Below are 27,448 nucleotides of genomic sequence, written 5' to 3'. Positions count from 1 at the left end.
TATTCGAAGCGTCCCCCAATCGGTTAAAATCAGAAGTCAGATGTGAAGAGATTGGAAAGATATATTTGATCCGTTATCAATATATCGAGAAGCGTCTACTCTAATCTGGCTAGTGAGCGTAGCAGCTGTTTCCCACGCTGGGTCGTAACGTGATCTGGTATGGATGCATGACCGAACACCTTCAGTTATTATTATTATTCACAAACATCTTATGGGTACATAAGTGCTGTGAAGAAACCATTTCAGGTTTCTTCAAAAATGCAATAATACACAATTTTCAATAATGTTAGCATTACATTTGCCATGTTTGAGAAAGGAAGGAAAAATAAAATATTAATAATAGAATAGTAATAATAAATCAGGTTCTGCGTAATTGGCAAGAATTTTGAATTGATTTTGAAGGAGGAAAGGAAAAAACTAAGGAAATAGAAATAAAGGAGTCGCGGAATACGTTAATATCTTAACGCAGAACAAGAATAAACAACTATGTATGTATAGCAAAAACGAGTAATAAAATTAAAATAAAACAAAATAAATTAACAAGTAAATAACTTATTATTGCGGTAAGATATGACGTTAGAATAAGTGTTTGTGCGTGTACAGTCATAGTTTTGGGTGATGCTATGAAAGTCTCAATTAAGTGCGAAAGATAATCAATATGTATGAGGTGTATATACATAGTGAAGATAAAACGAGTCCGATAAGTTGAATTCAACGTAACACAAATTATTGTCTTAATCCAAAGCTTCGTAATCTTAAGAATAATATTTATTTAGAAGGAAAAAAAGAAAGAAAAGAAATGAACACCCAGTGAAAGGGTGCAACCATGATCATAATAGTGTAATGGTTATAGACTTTTGAGATAAACGAATAATTTAAAAATAATAATAATAACAGCAACAATAGTAACAATAATAATAAACCTTTACTGCACTCGGATAAATACGTGTAGATTTATGTACCAGTATACAGAGTGAAACCGGGTATTAGTATAAACATTGGTGCAATAATAATTTAGAATGATGCTATAATAGTCACAATTAATTGCAAAGGATAATTTAAATATAAATTTCTATATGTTATATATATATATATATGTTGTGGAGATTATAAAAAAAGAAATCTGAGAATTTATTTGTTTAAGTGTAACATAGGGTTTTTTGTTTTTAATTGTAGACTTTGGATGTTTAGGAATAAAATATGTTTAGAAGGACAAGAAGAGATGGAGAGAATATCTAATGTGTCGAGAGACCAATAATGATAATAATAGTAATAATTATAAATACGAACATAAGCAGACTTCATATATTAAGATGAATAAAAGTGAAATAGAATAGACATGAAAAGTTTCAAAGGTTTCACTTTGCTTTTCAGTCAGTTAGATAGATGACGGACCATTTTTGTATAAATCGTTGTTAAGCACGTTGATATTCAATAGGTGACACAATCCACTCTCGGAAAGAAAATCATCAAGAAGACTTCGGAACCGGGTTATAGTTTCACTGCATCGGAGGTTCATTGGCAGTCTATTCCACATGGTTGATAAGCGAATAACGAAAAAATTCTGACGTAAATTTATGTGGGTTTTTGGAATCGCTAGAATATTTTCCTTATTGCGTAGATTGTGGGACGGTATCATAGAGTATGAAGGGGTAGATAGCGAAGAGTAAGAAATGCTGTTAAGAAGCCGATAGAGAAAGATAAGGTTTAATTTGATACGCCTGATGCAGAGAGGTTCTAGTTTGAGTTGTTGACATCTTTGGTGATAGTCTTTGTTGTCAGAATACCCCAAAACAGCTTTGGTGAACCTTCTTTGAACACCTTCAATTTTAATCAGGTCATTATGCCTGCAATTACTGTAAACTAAAATACCATGTTCAAGAATTGGTAAGATACATTTTCTGTATAATAATAATCTCGATTCAGTATTATTGAAATTAATCATTATGAACCCGATGAGCTTTCTAGCTTTGGATACTTGAGATGCAATGTGTTCAGAAAAGTTCAAACTGTCGCTATATCTTAAACCCAAGTCACGAACAATGTTGAGAGGTTTCAGTGTATGTTTGTGTATAGCCAGATTTAGGTTAAGGCAGCGGCCGATGTTAATAAATCCACTTTTGTCAACATTAAGTGGCAAATTCCACGAAATAGTCCATTCGTACAACTTGTTTATTTCCTCTTGGATTACCGTTGAAATATAGATTTCTTTGGTGGGAGATGAGAATGAATAAACCACTTTTAGATCATCGGCAAAAAGAAAAGGTTTACCATATTGAAAGAGGGAGCAAACGTCATTGATAAAAAGGAGAAATAGTAATGGACCGATTACACTCCCTTGTATAACCCCACTGGTTACATTCACAGGTTTGGAGTAGCAAGATCCAAAGCGGACAATTTGGCTACGTTCTTCTAAAAATGACTTGAGCCAAGATAAAAGGAGATTCTGTATTCCATATGAAGAGAGTTTTAAAAGAAGAAGTTTGTGTGAGACGCTGTCGAAAGCCTTACTAAAGTCGAAGTACAGAATTATCACTGACTGACCAACATCTCTTCTCTGGGTAATTTGATCGAAAAATTCCAGGTGCGATGTGAAGCATGAGCGTTTGGTCATAAACCCGTGTTGGGATGGGCTAATCAGATTAGCCGAAAGCAAAAATGATAATAGCTCTTTGTGGATTATTTTTTCCTTAGTTCTTGACAGCACGGATGTCAAATTAATTGGTTTGTAGTTAACAATATCACTGCGTGATCCGGTTTTGAATCTGGGGGTGATAAGAGATGTTTCCCATACAGATGGATAGGCCCCATATTCCATAGATAGGTTGAAAAGTTTCAAACAAAATAATGGGAATTCTCTACTACCATATTTCACAAATGATGAGGGAATCCCTTCAGGTCCACCATCATAGGACTTTTTCAAGGCAGTTATGGCCTGCTTGATGTTGGAGGGTACGAAATCAATTTCCGACAGGTGTCTGCACGTCAGCATTGGAAATGTATTGATACAGCTTTCAGTTCTAGTGTTATAGCACTGCGAGAAATGCTGACTGAATTGTTCGCAAATAATATCGGGGTCATCAATAATTCTTCCGTTAACTATGAAGAATTTGGTCACGCCAAGAGAATTTGACTTCACACGCGATTTAAAAAGCCGAAGTATTGATAATTCTGGGTTCTTATTACCTAGGGCTTTATTTTCTATATTCATAAAATACTTGCGTTTAGATGAATCACTCTTGTCAATTAACTTAAGTATACTCTGTAGTGTATACAAGTCATTATGCTTGTGGTAACGGTGTTTTAATTTCCTCAGTTTTCTTTTAAGTTTTAAAATTATTCTGGCTCCTATTGGCGTTATAAGCCACATGGCTAATAATTGGAGCAGTGCAGTCGAGGCAGTGTATCAAGTTGTGGTATAGATCAGAGATCGCAATGTCAATATTATTCGTGGTAAAATAAGTTTCCCATGGTAAACAACGAATAAGACTTTCAGTCCGTTTCCTGGTTTGTTGATCAAAATGTCTACTCTTGTACATCATTCCAGCTTTAGAATTCAATTGTATGGCGTCGAATGGATGAATGATACACAATATTACTCCGTGATCACTCTTAAAAAACTCTTGACCAATATGCACTGAGATAGAATCTATGTTGATTGTAAATAGTAAATCAAGTATATTATTCCTTCTAGTCAGTTGTCGGACCTGTTGGACCCATCCATAAAGTTCTAGTGTTTCAACTAACTTGTCATGTCGACCTGAAACCGGAGTCGAATCCCATGTGATGCTTGGCAGATTAAAATCACCGCCGATGATTTTAAAAGTATGCGGTTGGTGTGAAGCAATGGAAAACATATTTGTTAGTAATCTGTCAAACCTAGAGTCTGCATGTGGTGGTCTGTATATGCATCCCACCAGTAGATAATTCCGAGATCCACAGTTTACAGTAACCCAGGTGGAGTCGTCTATAGCATCAAGGGATTTATTCCCAAATTTGCAGGCCTGAATATCCGAACGGACATAGATAAGTGTACCGCCCCCTAATCCATTACATCTATCGGTTCTAAAGAAAACATAGTTATCTATATGCAGGGAGTGATCGGATATAGATGAATTGCACCACGTTTCCGTAATAAGTACAATAGTTGGATTTACAAGCAATAAAAGGGTCTTGAGGTGAGTAATTTTATTGGGCAGAGAGCGGGCATTGAACAAAAGAATAAGAAATTGAGAAGTACTATGGTGAATCAGGTTAGAGTATAAATCACAATCGGTATTTACATGAATACTCGTAGGATTGGCTAAGGTGAGAGTTGTGTTGCGATCGGAAATAGATTCGACAACTTTGTCAGCATTTGAAGTATGTTTATTGTTGCCGGCAGAAAAGCCGGCGGAAGTACAAAAAAAGTCTTCTCACTATTATTGGATATAACATTTGGTAAAGGAATAGTATTCATATTGGGAGCCGGACCAAGAAGGCTATCAGGTCTATGTGTGCGAACAAGTGGCCGTTTACAATTTAGATTACTATTTATACCTGACGTATAGGGAATATGTTCTGAACGCTTATTTCCAAAGTTTGTGGTTGATTTTGGCTTTTTCGTAATTTGAGGAGGGTCGTGTGTTGTTAAAGATGCTTGAGATGGTTTGCTAGGTTTGAGTATATCGACGTTAAGCGTGTGGTCAGGCAGATGATTTTTATGACCAGTTTTCCCGTTATCCGTTGCACAGTCACTGTAACTGGTTGTTGCACTAACAGCGACTTGGACTGTGTTATCCCATTCGAGATCAATACAACTACTTAGGGGTCAACATTCTTAAAAGGATGGGCATCACCTACATTGGGACTACTTTCTTTTGGGCTTTGAACTTTAGGAGATTCAGGAGAGTTTTCCGGTGGTTGCATATTCGTAAAGTTAGATGTCCGCTTAGGATCGGACTTAATTTTATGACCTTTAGGATTATGATACGCTTGGGTGTTTGATGCTGGTAGTCTGTGGTTATCTCGGCCTGCTTTTCGTTGGCATGGTGTTCTATCTGGTAGAATCTTAATATCTTTGAAAATCTGTTTCTGTTTCAATGAATTGGAGGAATTTAAAAACTCACTAGCGTCTACAGATGAGTTGAATTTGAACAAGATCGGTGAGTGCATATCAGGGTGACTTCTTTTTAATCTTGAGCATACACATGGTACGTGTGTCATATTGCTGGCTCTAAGCAGACTAGTTTTGATATTTTTAAGGGCATATGAGTCCGGTATATAAAACACAATTGCATTGCTAGATCGCCTTATTCTTTCAAATACCTCTGATGCAACACAATCTAAGAAGTTATTTATGTCATTCATTTGATCTGGAGTCTCTGTGAGGTTAGGGTTGATGAGATACTTGAGGGGATTGAGAATGTTCATGTCAACTTGCAGCCTTTTCATATCATTCGTATGGTTGCGGTTGTGATTATCATCAGTGTTTACCAACAGAGTCTTCAACACGTCTGGAATGGATACAACTAGTAAAAGCTTGTCTGCTTCCGGATGGACGCCTACAAGCAGGGGCCTTTATTTTCTTTTGTTGCATGATAAAAAAGTGACGTATAGCAGATGGATTGAACAAAATATTGGAAATAGAGATGAAAGAAAAAAAAATCAATGCCGAGGACTGAAGTCTAGTAATCAAAACCTATGCTTAACACAAGGGTGGATGTATCGTGAGGATCGGTGAAAGTGTAGAAAAACAGTGGATAAGAATAGCAGGAAGATATTAGTGGTGACAAAATATACTGTCATAAAAAATAAATAAATAAACCTATGACAGACTCACCGAATTGGACAGGTGATTCCGGAGATTAAGTGAGTTATAGTATCCAAATACGATTTTAATGAAAGTATATGGAATAGTGAGTACAGTGCTTTGTCATACACGATTATATATTTCTAGATATTAGGTAGAGATCCGAACAGATCCTGTAAATACATAAAGTACGTGTGTTGTAGCATACAAACACGATATAATGAGTAGAATACAAATATGAAATTATATCCCTCGCCGAATATGATTATATACGGTTTTTGGAATGACAGAGGAAAGTTATATCGTGCAGCCAAAATGAATATACAATTATTTGATTATGAGTTATTGTATGAATGTGATCATATATACCATCAATAAGTTAAAATTAAGATCTTATCGTATAGCATAAAATTTGCAGCTTAAACGTGAACAGATCAGAATTGGGTTGTCTTCCGTAATTCCAAGAAAAGATAATCCATCCAGCTCAGTGAGAATCCTAGAAAAAAGAAAAATGTAGACCACGGCCAAGAAGTAACGACCCCTTCGTAGCGCGCGCTTGGATGTTCCTAATAGGCACTGCTTCTGGCCATCGAGTGAAACGGTCTACGCATGTTAAAAGACAAGAGTGTCCGTTTGAATCTGGTAAGGGTCCTACCAAATCCAGATGAACATGGTCGAAACGAGCATCAGGGGTTTTGAAAAAACCTAAGGGACATTTGTTGAGTCTTATTACCTTAGAATTCTGGCAGCTTACACAGGAGCGTGCCCACTCCCTCACGCCTTTATTCATACCAGGTCAGCAAAACCTTTCGGCTATAAGCTTGATGGATGCACGAACACCTGGGTGAGAAAGATTGTGCAACGTATTGAAGACGTTGCGTCGATAATGTTTTGGCACGATTGGACGATCCCTACCTGTAGATGTGTCACATAGTAAAGTTTTCTTACCTTTTCCCATCTGTTTGATACGCAGTTTGAGGGTTGTCGAGGATAACTGATGCTGAAGATCAATGTCTTCTTTTTGAAGCTGATCGAGTATAAGAAGGTCGATTTCCTGGAAACTGTTCAAGGAACTTATTCGAGACAAAGCGTCTGCGACTACATTGTTTGCTCCAGAAATGTGTTGCATATCTGAAGTAAACTGCGAAATGTAGTCGAGTTGTCGAGACTCTCGCGGTGAGTACTTATCTGAAGATGAACTTAAAGAGAAGGTAAGAGGTTTGTGGTCGGTGAAAAGCGTGAATTCTCTTCCTTCGATAGAATGTTGGAAATGCCGTACAGTACGATACATAGCTAGGAGTTCCCTACCGAACGTGCTGTACCTAGATTCCGAGTCTAGCAGCCGTCTCGAGAAAAATCATAATGGTTGCCGAGAGTTGTTAACCCATTGTTATAAGACTCCTCCGATTGCTGAGTCGGATGCGTCTACGGCGATACTAATAGGAGCTTGAGTGTCTTGATGCGCAAGCAGGGTTGCCTTAGCGATATGTTCCTTAACTGTGGAGAATTCTTTTCGAGCGGTGTCGTATAGACTAATTGATTTCGCATTTCCACGAAATTGATCGGTTAACGGTTTCATAAGAGATGTGCATTTGGGTATGAACCGTCTATAGAAACTTACAAGGCCGTTAAAAGTGCGCAACTGCTTAAATGTGGTCGGTTCGGGGTAATCCAGAATGGCTGCGACTTTGCTTCTAAGAGGTCGGATGCACTGAGCATCAATGGGGTGTCCGAGGAAGTCTAAGGAGTTTGTTCCGATTTGGCATTTCTGAATGTTGACGGTAATGCCATGCCTTTGGAGTCGATCGAAAACAATGTCCAGATGCTGGAGATGTGATTCTCTGTCCGGACTTGCTATGAGACAGTCATCAACATACGCATGTACAAAGTTGAGACCTCGGAAGACATCATCTATGAACATTTGGAAGGTTTGAGCAGCATATCTTAGGCCGAAAGGCATTCGTGAAAATTTTTAAGGGCCGAAAGGAGATATAATGGCGGTTTTCGGAATGTCGTCAGTAGTCATAGGGATTTGGTTATAAGCTCTAACCAAGTCGATTTTCGAAAAGACAGTTCTGCCTTTCAAGGTAGCTGTCAAATCGTGAATGTGTGGCAACGGGTAACGATTGGGAATGGTTTTAGCATTCAGACGCCGATAATCACCAGTTGGCCGCCAATCATTGCTGTCCTTTTTAGGGACCATGTACAAGGGGGATGACCGAGGGCTATTTGATGGTCGAATGATTCCTAAGTGTATCATGTGATCGAATTCGTTTTTGGCCAACCTAAGCTTTTCGGGAGCCAGTCATCGTGCTTTTGAGGATACAGGTGGTCCTGTAGTCGAGATGTGATGTGTAACATTGCTAGTTACACGGCAATTTCGGTTGCGGTTGGTATATCCCGGGGTATTTGTCGGGTAATGATTGATATAGGGGGTCTATGGCGTGCTTAATTGTGACTGGGGATAATCTGCAACCAGAAAAAGGAGTTACGCAAACGGATAACTTAGTGTTTCCGTCTGTTAACCTTCGTGAGCGTGTGTCGATGAGTAGATTGTGGTATTATAACAGATCTATACCAATGATTGGCATAGAAACATCTGCAACAACGAAAATCCAGTGAATGGGTTTGCGTAAACCCACGTTAAGGTAAATGTACCTTTTACCATACGTAGCAATCGGTTTTCCGTTTGCCGCCTGTAAGCTTAAGACAGACTCGCGAAGTCTGTCGTTGGGATTCGCTGGAAGAATGCTAACTTCTGCGCTGGTGTTGACGAGGTAGCGAACTTTCGTAGTCACATCTGTGACGTATAACAGACGGCTGTGTTCACCGGCCACGGTTACCGTTAACGCATGCCGACTGGGAAGTTTCCCGAGTTTTTATTTGTGCCAGTCGATTTAGAGTTCGGTTAATTGCAGGGTTTCCTGCAATATCTGAGAGACTCACCATACTGTTTATGATACCAGCACCAGTCGGCGTTGTCTGTCTCTCGTGGTCGAGAGGCAGATCTCCTACGTGAGACACTTCTACGTGGAGTTTTTGATCGACTACGGTCATTACGAAATCTAAGATATCGTGTGAGAGTGTGACATAGTTCGGACATGTCAATCGGGGTCAGTTGAGGTTCTTCTTTGACGGAAAAAACCTCGGCGCTAGTCGATTTCGTAATTTTCAAAATTCGATCAGCAGATGCAGCCAGTTCGTCTACGGCGTTGTTTTGAAACGAGACGAGAACTGCTTGCACCTGTTTCGGGAGTTTGGATAAGAAGAGCTGTTTAAATAGGCCATCATCGAACGTTCGTTGACTTATCACTTCTCTCATCCTTAACAACATGTCCGTCGCGGAATCATGTTGCAGGTCAATATTGTTAAGTAGTTGACCCAACCGTTGTCGATCGGTTAGATCTCCGCGTTTTAGAATTGACCGTTTAAGTGTTTCGTAAGGTTCTGGAACATCACCAGTAAACATACTAGGTGTTACGTACCTGTCAAATTCGCGCGGTTTACCTTAACGACCGCAAGGAATTGTGTGTGCGAGCCCGTGATTCCGTGCCTGCAAAAGTCAGCTTATGCGTAGCAGAACCAGGCTTCGATATTGTCAGGCCAGAAGGGAGTTAATTGAATCGATGGTGGGGGAATAGTGTTTAACTTAAATGCCTTAGGTGTCTGTTCCGTCATAGTATTATTAGAACAAAAAATACATAATTAAAATATATCCGAAAAACTCGAAAAAAAGGTATATCACAATATATAAAAATCAAATAAAAACAATGAATAATGAAGTTCCAAAAAGGAACAGACTCACAGTTTATCGATCGGTGTACCAGATCACGTCGGTCTCACCACTAAAGATACGACCGGTATTGTAGTTTTACAACTAGCAACCAGCAACACCTTCTATATTCGAAGCGTCCCGCAATCGGTTAAGATCAGAAGTCAGATGTGAAGAGATTGGAAAGATATATTTGATCCGTTATCAATATATCGAGAAGCGTCTACTCTAATCTGGCTAGTGAGCGTAGCAGCTGTTTCCCACGCTGGGTCGTAACGTGATCTGGTATGGATGCATGACCGAACACCTTCAGTTAAACAAGTCCACTTAAAACAATGTGGTCAGCATCCAATATCGAACACTTAAAGAGCTACCATAAACGCTAATATACACACGCAAACCAAAGAGCCAAGAGAAGAGGAAGTATTTCACCACCATGGGGTGACGGCAATACCTCATCATTAGATGAAGGCGACTTCGATAAATCGCAGGCATTCTCATACTACTTAAGCAGTGTATGTATCGTAGAGACATCCTTCCCTCCAGTTCATACAAGCACACCGCACGAACACATCTGAAACTGTGACCCTTAAAATACTCAACGTCTTTGGTTTGCCAAATCAGCTCGACATAGGCAAATCCATGGGACCTTATAAAATGCACCCTAGGTTACTAAAAAAATTAGCTAATTTTGTATGGAATTCCTAATGTACATGTTCTAGTCTACTTTTAACCTAGGGTAGATTGTCAAAAGACTGGAAGAATGCTATAGTAAGTTCTATCTTCAAAATAGGTACGAGATATAAACCTGGGAACTATGTACCTGTAAGCTTAACCGTAGTGGTCTTTAAAGTTTTAGGAAACATTCGGAAAGAGTTGTTTAAGTATCTCGATGAAAACCGGATATTTTCTGAAAAATGGCTTGACTTGAGAACAATTTATTCCTGTTTTTCATTAACTGATTAGTAGCCCGTTAAAGTTGGTGCACTCTTAAAGACCAAAAATTACCGAAAGATGTAACGTACATTGACTCTATCAAGGCTTTAGACGAAGTTCCTCACAGCGGGCTACTATATAGGTTAAGTAATGTTTGGATTGAAGGTAAATAAGGAACAAAGAACTTCCTAGTTGGATGTCAACAAAGAGCGCGGGTGAACTCAAAGTTGTCCAGCTGGGAGACTGTGCTTAGCGGAGTACCTCAAGGGACAGTCTTGAGGCCAGTGTTGTTCCTTTTGTATGTAAATGACCTTCCTCTTTTTTAAACATCATCAGTTTTTGTACATGCTGACGTTGTCAAGATGTGGAGAGCAATAAAATGTGAAGGTGAGAACCAAGAGCTTCAACATGATCTGGACAAATTAATTGAATGGTCTAGAATTTGGCAGTCGTCGATAAACGCCCTCAAGTGCATCGTGATGCATTCTGGTCATCAAGATACAGATAAATACATGGTTAATAACATTGAGCTACATGTTGTCCAGACATTCAACGACCTAAGATTCAACGTTAGCCAAGACCCAAAAACTACTGCGAATTGTCGTGCGATAGTAGCCAACGGTTTTAGAACAGTGTTCAATACGTAAGGCTTTTATCCACGTAGACGCTAAAATCTTTTTGTTTTTGTATACAGTTTTTTTTACTTTCCAAACTCCAGTAATGCATACAAGCATCTAGCCCCTGAATAAAAAGGCGGCAAGCTATTGAAAACGTTTCAAAGAATAGCAAGTAAGTTTATTCTCGAGATAGTAAAGATTTCGTATGATTAAAATAAAACTATTTCTATGGTCATATAGAAGAATCAGATGCTACTTGGTCTCAGTCTTTAAATTACTTGGTAAAAAAGTTGCATCTGGTATCCCCCTAAATTTTTTGCCCTCCAAAGCAGAGAACTTGCAAGGCCAGTCAAAAAGCGTTCACAAGCTCAGAATAAATTTCCTGTCAGCCGACAATAGACTTTACCATCAAATTGCTGGTTAGTAAGCGATTGAGAAGACAGGTGAGAAGAAAATACATAGTACGAAGTAATTTCAAGACAAACCTTTAACAGTACCTAACGAAAAACATCTTCAAATATTCAATAATACATCCACACTGAATAAGGCTCACTTTTTATTTGGATTGTCGTCTACGTTTATTTGCTAAAAATCTTGCATCGTGCAAGAAGGCCTAGCTCCCAACATCCACTACTGATGCTATTTTGCTTTCGAGACAGGTCGCACTTTGGAACCATGAACAGGACAAATGACAAAATATAACGACTACTGTCTTAACTCACTGAGAATTTTATTAAAGTTGGACCAATATAATGAGTCAGAATAACATAAATTCACTATATTTCATGTTTTCTCATCAGCTGCTTACGATCACATATGTATTTAATGACAACATTGAGGTATGATATAATGTGCAAACACCTGATGAGAAACCACGAAATATAATGAATTCACACTATTCTGCCTCAAGTGCTGTTCTAATTTTATCCCAATTCATAAAGGGAACCAATTGCATGGAACTACTGCGAATTGTTCTGTAGAATCAGTAGTTACTTACATAGATTTCGCTTACAGTTTTACGAAATTTCTAAGCAATAGTCGGTTCAGGCATCAACACGTAAGCCAAACAAGCTTTTGTGGACTTCCATAGATCATCACCAATGATATCCGATAATTCCATCACTTGAAATTTAACAAAGAACTCTTATGACTAGCAAACTGATCACGGAATTTTTGTTTTTTCAATACAGCTCCTATAGTAGACAGTTATTCAGGTGTTTTTAACGGGAATGTGAAAGTCAAATATTCCATGCTGCTGCGATACCAGTCCTTAACAACGGCGGATGAGCTTCTTATCTGAGCAGTCGGTTTATCGATCTTGCTAGGCCAATGAGTAATCGCTTTAAGAATCATTTAAAATGTTCCGTTATCAGTGTACAATCTATTGGTATGAAATGTGGTATGCGTACAACGTTCTCTCTAACAACAGCCGCAGACGAAAATGGAAGTGGAGATGAGAACACCTCTGTTTTGAAAGAACTGCCTGATGAGCATGTATTTAATTGATTCTTGCTGTTATTAGTGAAGAGTTTCAAGTCAAAACTTTGACAACTCAGCTGGAACACATCCACCTTCTATTTCATCGACCTCTAGTTATTCAGAGGTGTACAATTAGTCGTTCGGCTTTCTTTTGACTTCCCTAACAATGAAGTTACTTCATTCGTTTATCAATCCACCCCTTTGGTCTTTCGGTTTCACACAGCAGTGTGTCATCTTGGTGTGCATAGTGCTTTTGTGACTGAGTACTCCAATGAATGATACCTTTAGTTCCTCAACTATCATGCAGTCATCTGAAAGCAATTACTTCTAATTGATGACAACTTACCACAATGATGCAATACAGTGCATGGTCGTAAGGTAAAGCGGCTATCAGGGTCTGTACGATGAAGAATATCTCTGTAGACGAGAAATTGCTTGTTGAGCAGTCGATTGCCGGGGATGACTAAAACGTGTTTTCGTTCCTTGCTGTTGACAAGGACATACTGCCTGAATTGATGCCGTTGTAAACTGGTTTCAGTTTACCATGAATGGAACTAAAACCAATCAATCAATAGTGACCGAATACTTACCATCTTAAGCGGTTTGATAAGTTATTCATAATTAGTCAGATCAGTGGTTTCGTAAATCTGAAATACTTCATTGTCCTTAGCATACGTAGTTCTTCCCCTCACTTCGGAGCATTTGAACCAACGTCGACGTGCTTGATATTTGTAGACAAGTGGTTCATAGTTTTTGCAGCATGCTTTTTATGTGTGACTGCTCTTGGTGTAGTATTGCTTCCACCTTAACGTATGCTTCTGTCATCGCAACCTAAGAAGAGAAGTCTGTGGTGGGACTAGTTCCCAAACACACAGTTCTTGAAGCTAAACATACAATAACTGGGAACACTCACGTTGGTCGTCAAACGCTCAAAGAAAGTTAGAAATGATGAGCTTGTGAGCACTTAGTCAAAACGTCTTGGCTCGGTTATGCTGGTGTGGTAGCTCCATGTGTCAGCTTGATCTTTGTATTAAATACCTTTCTCATTGCTCAGGCAGAATGTCCTCATCAGAAATAATCACTAAAATTGCTGACTGTCACGACAGGACGAGTCAATGTTGACAGTGTTGTGACTTCGATGTAATACCTTATCGATTAGGTAGTCATGTCATGGTATATACACCATAGTTAACCCCAGAAATATAGCATATTTCTAGGGTAAAGAGTATAGTTCAGACGCTTTGTCTCCAATATTCTTGCTAATTAGCGACTAAAACCTGAGATCAAAAAATAACTTGAACGCAAAATACATTTCACGCACCGCTTCAAAAGTATGCTGCAGCATAACGATGAGCACAACAACAAAAAGACGAAAATGTATTGACGATGCCTACTGGGAAAGGTCTAGGTAATGATGGATATTCGATTTTTTTTTCAACGAAATATGAATTCCGACTACAGTCAGTAAAACCTGTCTTATTTATGATGTATCATCATAAAAAATTAGTTCTATTGGTTGAAATAACTCACATATTTATTTAAATCACCGGATACAACTATGCAAAACAATGACACTAAACTTTAAACTACGAGTAATAACTGTACGGAATTCAGTCACTAATTAACAAAGAACAATGTAAACAAAAGCAATATAACTGAATAAAAATCACTGAATCAGGGTAATTCAGCGAGAGCTTGAACAAGATCAGAGTACAATCGACATCCACGTAAAAATTCTGTTTTATCTAACCATTCATCATGATCATGCAATAAAACAGGAGTATTTCTAATCGGCGAAAATCCAATTGCTTGTATTGGTTTTTTATTAGTAGAATGTGAAAGTAAATGATATTCTCGAACAAATCTGGCATCTGTACCACCAGGAAATATCCTCTTTTGAACTTTACTGCCGTGTTTTGAGCAGACATTAATTAAAGTAGCCCACCAAGGATTAGTTGATTCATCTGGGGTAATAACTGAGTGTTTTAGATCAACGCCAGTATTGACGAATTCGAACTAAATTACAAAAATAAGCGAATATGAGACCGGGAATGTCCATTCCATGTATACATCAAGAGTTCATTAATTATAAACAGTTGTTAAACTTTGACAAGGAAATAAGAGATACTTCATCAGACTTACGAATTCACTAAAATGTTATGTTTGATTGCATATTGATCAATGTTTACTACGAAAGTTATTTAACACACAGAAAGTAGTATTTTTAAGTCCCGATGTATAAGTTAGCAGGTGATATGAGGACCTGATGCTTTGTAGTCAATCAACTTACAGTGACTAGGTAGCTGATTCAAACACAAGACTTATGGATAATCCAGAGTAAATCATTTACCAGGTACGGGTTAATGTAATTTTCTTTGAGATACTGCTTGTGAAAGAGTTAGTGATAATAATTGGCTTCCAAAACCAAAGTAGGTTGAGCGGAGTTTGAACTTACAACGAATTGACTGAAAGTCGAGTCCTTTAATCACTAATCCCAGTAATGTCTTCGGCCAACCAACAAAGTGTGATGCATGGCTTACTGTATAACGTTGTATCTAATAGTTTATTTACATACTTAAATACACGAGCGATTACAGATCTTCAACCGTTACGGAAACTAATTGTTTGGACACGGAGTTATTTAATGATTATTCAGACTTTATTCAGTAAGGTAACAAAATTTAAAGACATCTTAAGGGAGATATCTGATGATGGTAAATGATACTGATAACTAAAACCTAATTATAGGAAAAAAGTAGTAGTATCACTGAAATAAAAATTAGAAGGATACTATTCATTCCGCATATAAATAAACAAAAATAGATAGGTATGTCAAATAGATATTCACAAAGTATCACTAGCAGAATTGTGTGAATTCATTAAACCAGTACTATATAACCTTGGTGTTCTTTACATAATATACGGACAAAAGTTAAATGTAATCATAAAATATCATTTTACTCAATCACATGGGATTATCTCAAATTCATTATTCCGCTTTTAATAACCATAACATAGAACTGTTCCAAAAGTGAAATTTACGCACAAATTTAATGATTCAAAAAGGTATTTTTCTGACGAAACCACTAAATTTCCAGTGAATATTACAAGAAAAAAAGAACGGTAAAGGAAATAGCGTAGAAACGAGCTAATCAGAATCGAGAAAACGATACTTGAGTTCTTGAGCGAAATTCAAGTATGAATAGATTTTAACTTAAATAAATTACGTAAGCTGAGTAGTAGAATTATCTTTTTATGATGGTTATACCACTTAAAATGATAACGAAGAATTACTTTTTTTTTACCATACAATAGCAATGACAGTTAAATGTACCGATTGCTTTATTCTCTCTGTGTAGATAGATTATAACACAAATCGACCCTAATGCCCTAACTGGAAACAATGTGAGGACTACTGAGAACCTATTTGTGTGATTAAAAGGGTTCAAGAAGACAGGCAATCTACTTCTATATGGACTAATTAATATGTTGTTGTTTTATTGATTTACAGGCAAAACAACCCGGAGATTCATCAAGTACTGTTAAATTTTTATATAATTTTTCCCCTCAAAACTATTCAATTATGGTAACTGCTTTCTAAATGGTTAAGAACTGGCTGAAGTTTGTCGCAGTTTTAAGCTTATTCCTGTAGTATGCTTTTACCGAAAGCACATCAAAGCGAAACAGTAATACTACTACTAAAAGTTTCGGCAATTATAATGGAGTTTTATATGGTGTAGAGGTTCGTACACAGCAGCAGTAAAAAAAAGCGATTTACACCCATATTTAGGCGATTCTTTTATTCTCCTGAATTTGACTATCTGGGGAATAATAGTAAAATAAAAGATACAAAAAAACTGTTACTTTTTCAAAAACTAACTTCAATCTGTCCACCAGCATTTAATGCCCACTGATCTAATTTCTTTTTGAAGTCATCCAGTGACAATGACGGAGTTAATCTAATGTCAAATGATGCTGTCAATTGTTCAGGTACAACATTATGCTGTACGCCTCCATTTATCATTGTCATATTAACTGTTGTTATATCCCCCAATGTTAGTTTTCCTAGAGAGTTTTCTAACCTTAATTGTTCTTCATTACGAAAACTGTAAATACTGAAAATTGAAAAAGACAAAACTATATGTACGAATTTCGTCTGAACAATTTTTTACTTGGAGATACACATCACGCTAGACAGAATTCATTATAGTTTAATTTCTTCTGTGCTGTTGGTCTCACTGGGAGAATAGTAGGGATTCCAACGCTTACAAGCTTTTCACTCCAATTGATAATTCTTTGACTATAAAAGTGACGCAGATCCATGAAGTGTTTTATTTACTATCAGTAAATAATAGAAAATTGGTTAATGTAAATTCTAGGTTATGAAGTTTGTCCTAGTAGAAATCGAAGATCAATAGTTCAAAGATAGGTATTATACTATGTGAAATGTTCAAATGACCTGGAACTAACTCATAGAAGCCAAACTTATTTATTCAAATAATAGTTAACTATAAGGAGTTTCTATTGCAACAAGAGGAAAATGTAGACATTAACTCACTCACACTTACATTTCAAGTTAGGAAGTTACCATATTTAGGATTAACAGTAGCAAACAAGAGCTACATAATTTATCGTAGCTGCTTTCAATAGATTTACAGACCTCCAACACCTGCTAATCAACATCATCAATAACTTTCTGAAGGTGACAGCGATTGGTAGTGGACTTGATATTCAGTGGGTACCGTTAACGATAAAAAATGCAAATAGATGTAGTTAGTGAGTCTGAAGTTGGATAAAAAGTATATCATGCATTCTACTATCAGTTATCACCGACAGAAAAACAAGAGATATCGTATTCAATATATATATATATATATATATATATATATATACGTGAGGGATCTATATTTTGACAGAAACTTACTAATTTAATACTTTGAAAATACGATATGGAATCAACACAAACCCAAATAAAAACATGGAAGACATTTTAAGAAGTCTTACTGATTTAAAAATATCCGGAATTTTTCAGCGGCCGTATTTTCAATCAAAGCAAGACCATGACCAGCATTACCGTGAAAGTGTACATTTATCCAAACTGGACGACGTTCATCATAAAATGCTAAATAATCTTCCGAACAACTTGGTATACCCTCATCTAAACAAAACCCAATATTCATATCTTGAAATCTAATTTCTTCGGAATGATGATTATTACATCCATTATGGTTTGATACAAATGGTTTCATTCCTTTCACACCACCCAACTCCTCGTCAGGTACAAAAGTCAAGTAAACTGTACGACGTAACTGGTGGCATCCACATGATTTTAATCTTCGAATAGCCTCCAACTGTTGAATACCAATTGATTTCATATCCTTCAACAAAAGAATATAAATGGTATAATAGGTTAAATAACATTTCAAGACAGAGTATCTAATGATGTGTTCCAGAATTTCAGAAGTAATAAACAAACTTTGCAGTTTACATTACGAACTGACGTTGGTTAAACAACTATTGAAAACATCGATTACATTCCAGTATAGGACTTCTAAGTGAGCACTGAGGAGGCTACCGGAGATTGAGCCGAAAACCTCCAGGTCTCGCAGTGAGTCTTTGAATTTTAGAGAATTGAATTGGGATCCGATGGTTTATATCACTGATTTTATTCAATTCGTGATATTAGTCGACCATTTTCCAGTCCGATTAGTGGACAACTTCTTTACTCTTGGCCTGGTTGGACTGCGCTAGTTACGTCTTTACAAGGTATATAGAAAAATGATTTTTGTAAATTAGTTACTAGTATGATGGGGAGTATCATACTAGGATGAAACAGTTGTCCAGTGCTTCCCAGTTTTTAATAGTTAGATAGCTAATGTCAGTTTGTGACGTAAAGAGGAAAATTCGAAAATTTCTACACACACCCTACACTAATATTAAAACAGCAAAAAGATACATAGAATTTGAAAGTTTTCCGAAAAAGTATCAAATGGGTGATATATGGATAGTTTATAGCAGTTTTAAAAACTTATTTTAAAATTATTTATTTTGCAATAAGATATGTACGACTGATTTTTAAAAAATATGTTGACAAACTAAATTGTACATAATACTAAAGTATCCTAATCCTAGCTTTGATCTACTAAGCCATGAATGTAGACATTTTGCTATGTCGCTTTATAATCCCCAGTTAAGAAAACAGGTCTTGAGTATTAAATTTGTAAAAAGCACTGAAAAAGATTTAAGTAGGGTAACAACTATTACGCATAAATATAATTACAATGTCCTCAAGAGTAGGGAGAAAAGTAAGTTATCAAAAGATGGAAAAATGATAGGAACAAAGCGTCTTTAGTGACACATGAAATGAGTGAATTTGGTGAAAAAATCACAAGTTGTAGTTTGCAAAATAACAAAACAGTAAGTGATGAGGGTGGTTTGCGATACATAATAGAAAACTGTTACCATAACTATTAGGTAAACTACACCCGTTCTAAAGAAGATTCGGAATAATAATAAATATATTTTTGTGATATTCCAATCAGTAAAATATCGTATCTGACATTTTGTGACTTAATGAAAGTCAATTCACAAAAATATATTTATTATTCGCCTTCCACCCAATTTATTTGAAACTATCGAGGTAAGGAACAGTTCTCGAAGTGTAAAATGTGAACTCATCTGATTAAGAACATAGTCACAAAATTTTTATTGAACGAAACGTTCAGTTTCAAAAGGGGTGTTCTTAGTGTTTCGTTTCGAAATCTATTCTACAGACTAGGACTATTAATACGTATTTACACAGTAAAAAAAATAGCAAAAGATTGTTAGATTAGATCATAGCCAAAATGAATAAAAAAAGCTAAGGCAGGCAAATTAAGGTGAAGTTCCAGTACAGGAAGTCAATGACCGTTGGTCTAAGGTGTGTACGTGAAGACCACCTGGATAGGGTCTGAGCAATAATCGTGACTGATAACTAGCACCCTGAGGTGCCATGGCTTAAGACAGGACGTATGTTTATTATTTATTTATTTATTTATTTAAACACATATATATTGGTACAAAAGGGCACCAGATACATATGCGCCACACAAAATAATGAAAGTAGGAAGAGAAGGGATGAAAAGATAAGGCGGACTGAAATGTACAACCAGAAGACTCTTTCAGTTAGGAAAGTTAGAACCATTCTTTATGTAGAAAGTAAAAGAAGGTTGCAGCAGGATCGCCACTGGCTTCTATTCTGAGCCATATCTGATAACGTCTCTAGCCACTGTGTTGCACCATCTCTCGGACCCCAACCAAGGAGTCGTGAAGGACCAACAGAAGCTAGCCCTTTGCAGCTCTCTTTCATGCCACGACACCATGTCATACACTGACCTCCTCTCCGCTTTTTCCAACCAGTCCCAGAGTCGGCAAATAATGCACGACGTGGAAGTCTCTGGGACGACATTCGTAAAACATGTCCAAGCCACCGAAGTCGGTGTTTCAAGATGGTGACACCAATTGAATTATCGTCTCTGCGCCCGAACACACGATGCCGAACCTCTGCATTACTAACATGGTGTTGCCACTGGATGTCAGCAATCCTTCGGAGACAACGATGATCGAACACAGAGAGACGTCTAACATCCTCAACTCGGAGAGGCCAGGTTTCACAAGCATAGAGCAAAACTGCTCTCACCGACGCGTTGTAGATCCGACCTTTTACAGCCAGACTAACATCACGAAGGCGCCAAAGATGGCCCAGATTGGCATAAGCCGTTCTGGCTTTCCTTATACGTGCATCAATCTCATCACCCACGCCACCACCAGCACTTATATAGCTACCTAGATACACGAACTTCTCAACTACTTCGATCTCCTCACCATCCAGGGTGAGTACAGGATGAGAATCCTGCCAGTCTTGTAGGAGTACTTTGCACTTGGAGGGTGCAAAGCACATGCCGTACCTGCGGACACTGATTGCCAACTGATTAAGTGCTGATTGCATGCCTTGGGCATTATCGCACAGTAAGACAATATCATCCGCATACTCAAGGTCGAGAAGTCGTTCTCCAGGCAACAGATCCACACCGCCATTACTTACATCCACCAGAGCTGTTTCCAGGATGTCGTCGATGGCAAAGTTGAAGAGGAATGGTGAGATCGGGCAACCCTGCCTAACCCCACTGCTCGAATGGAACAAGGGAGAAAGGTGGTTGTATGCCCTCACTCTGCCTGTGTTCGTATACAGGGCCTTTAAGATGTTAATGAACTTCTCAGGCACACCCTTCTTCAATAGACAATCCCAGAGAACAGTCCTGTCCAACGAATCGAAGGCCGCTCTGATATCAAGAAACACTACGATTGTTGGCCTGCGATAAGTATGACGGTGTTCTAACATTTGGCGGAGGGTGAAGATGTGATCAATGCATCCTCGACCAGAACGAAAACCAGCCTGCTCCTCGCGAGTCAATCGTTCTCGGGTTTTAAACAACCTACGAAGAATGATAGAAGCCAATAGTTTGGACGCAATCGAAAGTAGACTTATCCCCCGATAGTTATTGCAGGAACAACGTGAACCCTTTTTAAAGATAGGGACGACTATTGACTCATTCCATGATGTTGGGACACTTTCTTGCTCCCAAACCTTTCCAAACAACACAGTCAATTCCTTAGTCAGAAAGTCGCCACCATCTTTAAAAAGAGCCGGAGGTAAGTCATCTGGGCCAGGTGATTTGTAACGTTTCAAGAGTTGGAGTTCCTTGCGGACTTCCGCCTCGTTTGGTGGATCAGTCGTCACCGGCCATGGGGGGCAGGACAGGCTGGTTGATGTTGCCGGAGCAGCAGGCCAGTTGAACTGCCCTTCGAAAAATTCCGCCCATCGTCCAAGACGTCGGGAGATGTTAGTGATTGGCATCCCATCATCCTCGTAGATTGTTTCACTCACACCAGACTTCTTGCTGCCAGTGGCTCGGATGAGTTGGAAGAGCTTCCGGCAGTTACCAGATGCAGATGAGGTGCCATGGCTTAAGACAGGACGTATGAGTGTGAAATGTATTCAGTATTTACGGACAAAAAATATTTGAAGAAATTAATGTTTCCAATAACGCGATCATCAGGTTTTACAGTCGTAAATACATAATTATTGCATTACAATAGACAAAATGAACCATACATAAATAAGTAAATTAGACAATCTTATGTGTTAATATAATAAATCTTTGCATCCATTTCAGCTTAAATACGCTCGAAATGTGTCATTAGTCAATTTATCAGTCAGTCAGCAACAACGTAGAACTTCGTACATACGTACATCAGTTCAAGTTGCCATACCACATTAGCACAGAGATACAACTGTCGATTCAAATCCCATAGCGGTAGAAGTAGTAAGAGCATAAGCAGTAATTGGAAAGATTAGTATTTGAAGATGCTGTTCAAGGAGTATAATCCAGTGAAATAAATTTGGAAAAGAAAAGAAAAAAGGTACATGAAGAATTCAGAAAATTAGAATTTGGGAGAACACAAAGAGTGGATGCACCTTCGCCATTGAAACGATTTTGAGCCATGTCAATCAAGGTCTCTAACCATCGGTTGCTATCATCTCGCGGATACCAACCAGGTAGTCTACACCTACCAACATGGCTCAGTCCAATTGTCAGTGACTTCATGGATTTGTGCTACGTTTTGGTCTGGCCGCCTCTAGCTTTCTTCCAACCTACTCCTACACCATAAAACATTTGCATGTCGGGCAGTCGGTGGTTGGGCATACGTAACACATGTCTCAGCCATCTCAACTGATGAAGTTTCACTACTTCATCAATTGATTTGCCATCCTTACATAGTACCCGTTTCCTAACAACTTCATTACTTACTCGGTGGTTCAAGGATATACGAGCAATGTTTCGAAGCCCCCAAATGCCCTGATACGGTCAAAAGTGCGGAGAGTCTGCTCTCCCTCTCGAAATGCTCTCACATGGCCAGCGAATATATAGCCTCTGCCAGGGAAGTCCTACTCACTGCCTTCTCGTGATATTACTGTTGTTTACGAAATTGAGAGGACGAAAAGCGAATGTCCGGCGCTTTAACCGGGTTGGTGGGTGTGGAGGATCCACCTAGGGGAGTTGGAAAACCCTGATTCCAAACCAATGGTGCACATGGGCTCCAGTATCCTGAAGGAACAAATGGCGTATGAATCAACCGTTGGTCACCGGCTACCATGGGACTGCATCTCCTCACGATGCTCCACTGCCTTGTGGATCAGATCTTTCGGTCAAAGGCTCCGGGTGTGGCCCCCTGAGAAAACCACCTGCTTCAGTTAGGGCACCTTGGCAGTATCACAGCCCTCACACAAATCTCATTTGATTTGTGAGGCGCATATGTATCTGGTGCTTCCTTGTACCAATATTTATGTGTTTAAATAATAAATAATAATAATGATCGAATACTAGTAACCTACGAATATCCTCTACTCTTACAGGTCATGTTTCACTGCCATAAAGTGGGACGGAATGAACTGCTAAGCAGTAAACTCGTCCTTTGGTTGCTAGACGGATATCTCGCCTACGCCATAAATAACGAAAGTTGGCAAAAGCTAGTCGAGCCTTCTGTATCTGTACTGAGATTACGTCACACACTAGACCACAAAAGCTGATGAGACTCCCAAGTTAAGTGATGCGGCCGATACGCTCAACTACTTCACTCCCCATTATTAGTTCAGGTGCCAATGCAACCCAATCGTGAAGTAACATTTCGCATTTCGACGGGGAGAATCGCATCCCGAGCATGCTTGCATTGTTGCTTATGGTGGTCACAGGATTCTGCATTTTGTCAGCGACTTCACTAAATAGAACTACGTCACGGGCATATTCTAAGTCAACCAGTGGATCTCCCGGTAAAAGTTCAACTCCTGGAGATTTAAATGAAGAAAGTGTTATCTCTAAAAGCATGTCAACGAGAAAGTTAAACAAGAATGGAGAGAGTAGACAGTCCTGACGAACAACACTTGAGGTAATCAATCCTGATGACACTTCGCCATAAGCTCTCACTCGGACAATTGTGTTCGAGTAGAGAGCCTGTATAAGGTTGATGTACTCCTTTGGTAAATTTATATTCTTAGTGAGAAGCAGTGACCAGTAGAGTTCAACCAGGTCTGTTGTGAGATAGTAACTCACTGAAGACAATGGTGGACGGTTGCTCAATTTCGTGGATATTAACACCGTTGGATGTCGGCTAAGTGGTCTACAAATTAGGCGCTCGCGTGCGGGACTGATAGGTCCTAGGTTCGAATCTAACGAGACGGGATCGTGGATGCGCACTTCTAAGAAGTCCCACAATAGGACGAAACGGCCGTTTAGTGCTTCAAGGTTTTCCATGGTGGTCTAGCTACAATTGATTCATGATTTCCATTATAAAATTACTAAAATCTCCACAAAACCCCCTTCTGATAATTTATAATCCCGCAGAATTTAGGTTCCAATACTACCCCGACTATCTTGCTGTTGATTTCTTAGAATGGTGCTGATATTGTATGGGAATTAGGGTTGGTGTACAATATTTCAAGGTCTTAAGTTGATGACTTGTTTGACACGAGATCACTCGAAATTTACGGGAAATTCGCCGCTTGGTTTTACGAACGAAATGTTAAGGTAGCAGCATTTTTTGTTAAAAGAAAAAACTTGTATTAACATGTAGACGACCACCCATATAACCGAAATTCTATAAGATGTATATGACTACAGGAATAGTCGAACCAAGCCTGAACAGAAAACTAGTCACCAACATGCACCGAAAAAATTACAGTAAAATACTTCTTATAATCACAATCATATCGATCCACTGGTTCAACGATAAAAAAGTTTATCATAGTAACTATTTACATTTGAGTAAAAAGTGAATTTTTAATACAATCATACTAATTTCTTTATGGTGTTCCAGCGAACAGTAGAATCACGGGATTTAATTACCTGAGTACCTCGACCGTATATTTTACCATCGGGTGTAATCATACCACTGAATGGAGGATATGACCATTTTTCTTCGACTACTGGTACTACGTCCATATGTGAATTTAACATGATTGCCGGTAATTCCGGTTGATATCCATCCCAACGCATGATGACGATAGGATTATCTGGAACGATTTCAACTACCTTGCATATAAGCTGTAATTCTTGACCCAATTTAACAAGCCATTCAACAGCAGGTCGATAACATGGATTAGGATGAACTGTCACAAATTGTAAGTATCGAATGAAATTCTTCACGGCAATTTCATCCAAGTACTTGTCGTTATTATCGTTCATTGTAAAACAAAATTAAGAAACTATTTTTGTGAAACACCGCTGATCATACACCTTTAACATAACATGAAATAAGATTATAGAATCAAAATAAACAACTACTGCAAACTATTTATAAGTTTCAAAAGCAAAATCTGCATATGAAAAAACGAAAACCACTGTGTTCAAATAAGTCAGTTGTTTCGATAAAATTAAGTACGTCTTTATGAAAATAAATATCACATTAAGTAGTTTAAAACTACAAACGAAGCAAGATATTATAAAGAAACATGAAACAACTGTTTCCGAATAAATGTCCAAGAGAATAAGAAACAAACTTACATAGTAAGTCTAAAAAGCCATAAATGAATAAAGTAAGACCAGAGACAAATGTCGCGTTAGTCCAAGTCGCTATGCCACATTTGTATGATGAAATGAAAGTAATAAGATGAATACCAAAGGAGTCGAAATAATAGTAGTGTCAATGTTATTGACAAAGACTAAAGGTAGGAAATATGGCTCGAGAAGAAGGAACGTAAAAATATGTATGGAGAGATACTACAACTCAAAATGTAGAGAAAGATAAAGAACAAATGGATCTGCACTATTGTCAACGACTGGGAACCATTTTATCCAATGTCTCAAAACACTAATATCAGTTATTTTGTGGACCCCAACCAGGTAAACTGTATCTACCACACATGAGTTAGACCAACAGTCACCTACCTCGGGTTAGTGTCACGTCTTGGTTTAACAGTTCTTAGATTTATTCTGACAGTCTGGCTCCAGTCAATACTGAACTTTGAGGTAGATGGTGTCTGAGTATAAACAACAAATGTCTCTACTTCAGTCGATGGGGATTCACAACCACATGAAACCGGTTGACCATCTTTGCCTAGTACTCTATTTCCAACCTCAGCATTGTTCACTCGGTTGTTCCACAATATGCGAGCAGTGCTTCGAAGATACTTATGGTCAAAAACCTGCAGCGCATTCATGTCTTCTACTGTCACAGACCACGTTTCTCAGCCATAAAGAAGTATAGAGAAGACTGGCCAGCTGTTTACAGGCCCTTTGGTTAGCGGACAGACATTTTGCCTGAACCTCAGTGACTATTTCCTAAAATGCAGCTGATATCTGCGTCAAATTTAACACTAAAACCTGCCCCCCACTCCTGAAGATCTCCGGAATTAATCAGTCAGAGCCTCCTATCCTCTCTTGCTGTAGATTAGATTTTCAAGTCCGAGCCACAGTCGAGGGCCCAAGGTTGTTTGAAAATAATAAGTAAAGGAGGGTAGCGTGAGGCAGATGAACTGTTTCCCGAAATTTTCTACCCACCAGTCTTAACTACTAAACAGGGAATGGTGTTTGTTTTTTTCCGAGGTATTCTAAAAAATTCCATTTTTAATACCTGTTTGCTTGGTGAACCGGAATAGTTTTTTAGTGCCGTCTAAAGCCGCTGCTTTATCAGCCTCTTTTGCTTTTTTCTCACACTACTGCTCAAGATCATCCCGTTGAAATTTTGCTTCTTTGCGTCCAAGTTGTTGTTGCCTCTTTTTACCGCTCTTTGAGCCTGCTTAGATGAGTTTTTGAGCATCAGTCAATTTAGTAGATAGCAACAAAATCCACTGGCTTAAATTGGTTTACTTACAGGTGTTTGGATATCATTCCAAGCTTCTTCAAGACTAACTATTTTTCCCCGATCAACCAGGAGCTAAGCTAACTTTTCCCTTTATGTGTCCTTGACGCTTTTCTTCTTCCGAACGATATTTAAAGGGTCTTCTTGTTGTGACTTTCCTACATCCGGTAAGACACATTGAAATGCTTGCTCTCAATGGTGCATGACCACAGTCCGAGGATTTGCCTTGGAAGGAGCGACAGAATCCTATCGGGTCTCTCCAGGTAACGACTGGTGATATCAATTTGTTCGCAACGCTTTTCTGATGTCTGGGGTCACCATGTTAGACAATGTCTCCCATTATGCTTAAAGTCTGTACTTGGCAGGAATAATAAGTAGCAGATCACCACCGTCTGCATGTTCGACCGGGATACCATGAGATCCACCTAGGTGTTTGTGCTCCATACTGGCTAGTTGAGATCAAATGAATGACAACGCTAGGATTTTGTGTGTTTTGTTGACATGGGATACATCGATGGGAAGAAATTCTACGGAGTTAGATAGTGATATTTGTCTTCTGATATAAAAAACTTACTGTTGGCTTACCGTGTGTTTAACATAGCTTTCAGAAACGAAAGCTCAGAGACCTAGTAACGTGACAAAAGAATGTTCATAACCATGGAGTAAGCCTTTGTCAATGATTGCCCTGCTGAGATAAATTTTCTAGTGAAATGGTCATCATTTCGAAGCCGAGTTTAAAAACATAAAAGAACTCACAATAACTAACTCAGTTATGAAATGCGGTACCTATGAGGAAACGTTATATCCTATGAATTCATTGAATCAACTACATTGCAGTTAGGCATAGGTTTCTAAGTGCAGAAACCAAATTAGTTGATTTAATGTAAATTTTCGTTCAAGTACTACCTACAATATCTTTGGCGATGTACACTTCAGTGTACTATTGTAGTGGACGCT

At 38.3% G+C, this 27,448-nt stretch overlaps 1 protein-coding gene across 1 annotated transcript; it reads right to left on the bottom strand.

Moving 5' to 3' along the window:
- Positions 1-14,269: 14,269 nt before the first annotated feature.
- Smp_019630 (aminoacylase (M20 family)) lies at positions 14,270-24,876 on the bottom strand (the record flags this gene model as incomplete). Its single annotated transcript, XM_018792702.1, has 4 exons — positions 14,270-14,611; positions 16,476-16,710; positions 17,600-17,973; positions 24,538-24,876. The coding sequence occupies 4 exons, from the start codon at positions 24,874-24,876 to the stop codon at positions 14,270-14,272; spliced, it is 1,290 nt and encodes a 429-aa protein (XP_018644143.1).
- Between the last annotated feature and the right edge of the window lie 2,572 nt (positions 24,877-27,448).

Source organism: Schistosoma mansoni (assembly GCF_000237925.1).
Source record: "Schistosoma mansoni, WGS project CABG00000000 data, supercontig 0187, strain Puerto Rico, whole genome shotgun sequence".
Classification (NCBI taxonomy): Eukaryota; Metazoa; Platyhelminthes; class Trematoda; order Strigeidida; family Schistosomatidae; genus Schistosoma; species Schistosoma mansoni.
This window is presented reverse-complemented; position numbering and strand designations above follow the sequence as displayed.